Below are 2,485 nucleotides of genomic sequence, written 5' to 3' on the forward strand. Positions count from 1 at the left end.
AAATAAAATCAGGATTGAAATGAAAAAATAAGTGTGAAAAAAATGAACCTAAGAGTGTACTTACAAAACAGTGATGGTATTATATATAAATGGCAAAAAGGTAAAATTATTATTATTAAAAAACTGCCTACTTTGGTTACAAAGTAGCATTTATACTATGGTCCCATTTCTGTAAAATTATATATAAATATACATGGTAGGATTTCAGGAGAACTTTTCTATTATACCTTTCTATGGTTTGTTTCTTTAAAATAATGATTATGCATATTTTAGTAATCAAAATAAGAGTGGAATTTTTTTTTTGTGGGGGAAGTAGCGTATAACATTTATCTGTTTCTCAAGAATACTTGATTATTCTGAAAGGTTTTAAACAGGCACTAGCCAAACTGTTATATCTATGTTTAAAAAGTGGCTCAATTCTGTATCTAAAGTACAGTAGTAACGGACCCAGCCTTTGTTACAATGTATTCCATGAATGCCAGAAAGCTGCCTAAGGTCAGACAGGGGTTGAAGGAAGGCAGGGCAGTGACAATAACCTACCTGGAAGTGAGCGCACAAATGACCTTGCTCCACTGCTCCACCACTGCTGGGTGATGCCTCCAGTTAGCCACCATCTCCTTGGCTGTTTTCCAATAAGGAGGTGTTGGGAAGCACCGAGTACAAGCTAGTAACCACACCTCAAAGAGAACACCAATCAACTTCTCTGCTAGATTCTCAGCAATGCCACCTTACCAACGAAAAGAAAACACATCTTTGGCAAACTTATTTTTAAAGTAGAATCTTTAAGTCACTGATGTGGGAGAACTGGTCAAAAAATTAAAATAAGTGCAATGTTAAGTTTTGACTTTCAAATAATCATTTAATAGTAAAAATGAGAAGTAATGCTTAGGAGTTCCTGTGCCCAAAATCATAGATACATCAAAAAATTTCTACTTTGAAAGATTTCAAGTTGTCCTGTTCAATTCTTATTGAAGGCCTTAATCCTCCAGCAAGGGGGCAGGGGGACACAGGGGAGAAGGTAAAGGATGACTGACTATGATGACTGACTACTATGAGTCAGTTTCTATGCCAAATAGTTCATACAAATGACCTCATATAATCCTCACATTAATTCTGCAGGATAGGTATCTGTAATACCTAATACCAACTACTAATTATACCCATTTTGAAGATGAGAAAACTTAGATACAGAGAGTTTAAGCAACTTCTTCAACTTCATGCAGCCAGTAAGTGAAGGAATCACAACAAACACCCATGTCTTTTTACCTCCAAACTTTGCCATACAATGCTCCAAGTATTTGAAAGCCACCCTTCAAGTAGGGGAGAGAGAAGAGAGAGAGAGAAACAAATAATGGAGCAAAAGGACTGGTGTTGGGAAGGACAGAGCCTTAACCATGAAAATGGGGCTGTTCCTCTGTTCTAAGTCCTGGAACCAGGTGGAAAAACAGCAGTGGTCTTTACACTGCACAGCTCCAGAAGGCAAAGTTGGGACTCACAGGAAAAGTTATAAGAATGTGTGTTTCAAATGAGCAAAACCAAAGTTTCAACAACAAAGAGCCAAAGAAGGGGATGAATTGTCTGCCTCATGCTGTTGAGATCCTTGGCATGGGGAGTAAGTAGTAGAGAGGTGATGAATCAATGACTGGCCAGCTATCGTCAATACCAGACAGAGTATTCCTATCATTGCATCCCTTCCCACACTGAAATTCCATGCTTCCTTTTAGATATTTCCCTGAACACTGCATCTGTGTGAGAACACAAGCACAGTCACGTGTGTTAGTAAACAGAGCACACCGATGAATAAGCAACAAGAGAACTTGGAACTAGATGATCAACTTATAGTTTATATACATTGTGCTATACACAAAGCAGGGATTCTGAAATACACTGTAAAGTCTTATAAAACTAGAGGCATTTTAATGGCTAGCTAATGAATGGCAAACTGGCACACTTCCAAATAGAACAGTTAGAAGACTTTGGAAGTTTCATTTGCTGAGTAAAATATCTTCTGTCACTATCAAGTTTTCAGACACTACTTTGATAACTACTTTATAATACATTATCTATAGGCTCTAATTTAATTGGTTAGTTATTTTTTCTTTTTCTTTTTTTTTTTTTGAGACGGTGTCTTGCTCGTCGCCCAGGCTGGAGTGCAGTGACATGATCTTGGCTCACTACAACCTCCGCTTCCCAGGTTCAAGCAATTCTCCTGCCTCCGCCTCCTGAGTAGCTGGGATTACAGGCGCCCACCACCACACCTGGCTAATTTTTGTACTTTTAGAAGAGATGGGGTTTCACCATGTTGGCCAGGCTGGTCTCGAACTCATGACCTCAGGTGATCCGCCTGCCTCGGCCTCTCAAAGTGCTGGGATTACAGGTGTGAGTCACCACGCCCGGCCAGTTGTTTCTTACATAGGCTCTATCCTAACTTTTTTTTTTTTTTTTTGAGACAGAGTTTTGCTCTGGTTGCCCAGGCTGGAGTACA

General features: G+C 39.1%; 1 protein-coding gene across 1 annotated transcript in view; it reads right to left on the reverse strand.

Annotated features, from left to right (window-relative positions):
- RALGAPB (Ral GTPase activating protein, beta subunit (non-catalytic)) overlaps positions 1-2,485 on the reverse strand; it is a 107,657-nt gene that overhangs the window by 74,425 nt on the left and 30,747 nt on the right. The window contains exons 4-5 of the mRNA XM_011929208.1: positions 1,267-1,310; positions 541-727 (exon numbers count right to left, since the gene is read on the reverse strand). Of these exons, the coding sequence (XP_011784598.1) occupies positions 541-727; positions 1,267-1,310 (231 nt within the window). The remainder of the gene's footprint in view (positions 1-540; positions 728-1,266; positions 1,311-2,485) is intronic.

Source organism: Colobus angolensis, unplaced genomic scaffold (assembly GCF_000951035.1).
Source record: "Colobus angolensis palliatus isolate OR3802 unplaced genomic scaffold, Cang.pa_1.0 Scaffold8, whole genome shotgun sequence".
NCBI classification, from domain to species: Eukaryota; Metazoa; Chordata; class Mammalia; order Primates; family Cercopithecidae; genus Colobus; species Colobus angolensis.